This window comes from Austrofundulus limnaeus, unplaced genomic scaffold (genome assembly GCF_001266775.1).
Source record: "Austrofundulus limnaeus strain Quisiro unplaced genomic scaffold, Austrofundulus_limnaeus-1.0 Scaffold0, whole genome shotgun sequence".
NCBI classification, from domain to species: domain Eukaryota; kingdom Metazoa; phylum Chordata; class Actinopteri; order Cyprinodontiformes; family Rivulidae; genus Austrofundulus; species Austrofundulus limnaeus.
Genome location: NW_013952402.1, coordinates 257591 through 259027, shown reverse-complemented (window position 1 = coordinate 259027; position 1437 = coordinate 257591). Strand labels below are relative to the sequence as shown.

At 39.0% G+C, this 1437-nt stretch overlaps 1 protein-coding gene across 1 annotated transcript in view; it reads right to left on the bottom strand.

Annotated features, from left to right (window-relative positions):
• ltbp1 (latent transforming growth factor beta binding protein 1) overlaps window positions 1–1437 on the bottom strand; it is a gene marked incomplete in the record, with an annotated part of 130121 nt that overhangs the window by 9918 nt on the left and 118766 nt on the right. Inside the window, 2 exon segments of the mRNA XM_014001507.1 lie at window positions 520–609; window positions 1076–1228. Of these exon segments, the coding sequence (XP_013856961.1) occupies window positions 520–609; window positions 1076–1228 (243 nt within the window).

The window sequence follows — 1437 nt, the reverse complement described above, 5'->3', positions numbered from 1 at the left end:
AGGTATTTCTCATTACTTGTTAATATCTTGACTGTGCGAAGTGAAAAGTGACACAATAAGTGAACGTTCAGATAAGTCAAATGAGAATCCAAAGTAATTCCAAGATATTTGTAGGTAGTGACAATATCAAGGGGTTTGTTTAAAAAAGTGAGTTGATTTGTTATATTGAAATGTCTCCTGGGTGAGGAAAAATACATGCACACAGTTTTTTTTTTAACATTAATTGACAAAAGATTATCTTGAAGCCAACCATGAAATGTCTGAAGATCTGCTTGTGACTGACTATTAATAGATTCAATAATGAAATCAGACAAAAAAAAGAACAGTATCATCAGCATACGTTAAAATATTTGAATGCAGTTGTTTTAGTTTGCGCATCAATTTAGCACTTGTTATTTGTAATCTAATCAGGTCCCTGGTGGTCTGAGGGCAAAAACATTCACAAAACTGAGGTAAAACATTTTATAAACAGCTTTTTAAAAAAACTCATTGTATTGTAGGTATGATGAAAATGCTTACCTTTGTAGGTGTCAGACAATGGTATCCCATAAAGCAAGTCCTCACTGGGAATAAAACCTCTTCCTGATGGGCACATCTGGTTGAACTGGTCTGAAAGGGCAGCAACAAGGACAAGGATTTTAGTTACTGTCAGCTGTGGACGTGCACTTCCATTTGTTACTTTCTGAAAGTTCCATTAAAACCTGTCCAATGATATTTCGCAGACAGAGTTGACTCCAAGAAGTTAATCACATTTTTTTGTTTTTGYATAATCCATTCAGAATACTCAGAATGTGTGATGGAAACCAGTCTCAGCTTTTAAAACACTAAATTTCAGGTCAATATCTGTAAAAACGTCAAGGTTTTTAAGGTAACTTGTGGCAGCCATTAGTGTTTATCAGASAGAAAAACATCCACTGACAGTCATATAGTCCTTGGCTGCCACGGCTCTTTTTCATTAYTGCTCCTGAGACACTTATTTTCCTTCAAATTATTATGTGAAAACATTTCATCCTGCATTAATTGCGCACTTGAACCACTGACAGCTTTGGASCTCGGCCCATTTCCTCCGACTCACCTGTCCCGTTGACGGGACAAGGATATACTTCACAGTTGTCCCCCCAGCCGGCTCCCAGCGTACAGCAGCACTCCTGCAGTGTGACGTGGCTGGTCAGCACACTCTCGCACAGGTTCTCATCGTTCAGATTGTAGTAGCACTCCTTCCGCTCCACTGGAGAYGGTGAAAGATAAATGGAAGGTGGGGGAAAATGAGCACAAAGTGGAAACAGTTGATCTCTGCTAACCTTCTCTAACTACACCGCAGCAGCAATAAAGAATTTTCAAGGCCCATGGAATTTCATTTGTCATCCAAACATTTTTTCACACTCAGTTAAAACACTGCACACACACACACACACACACACACACACACACACACAC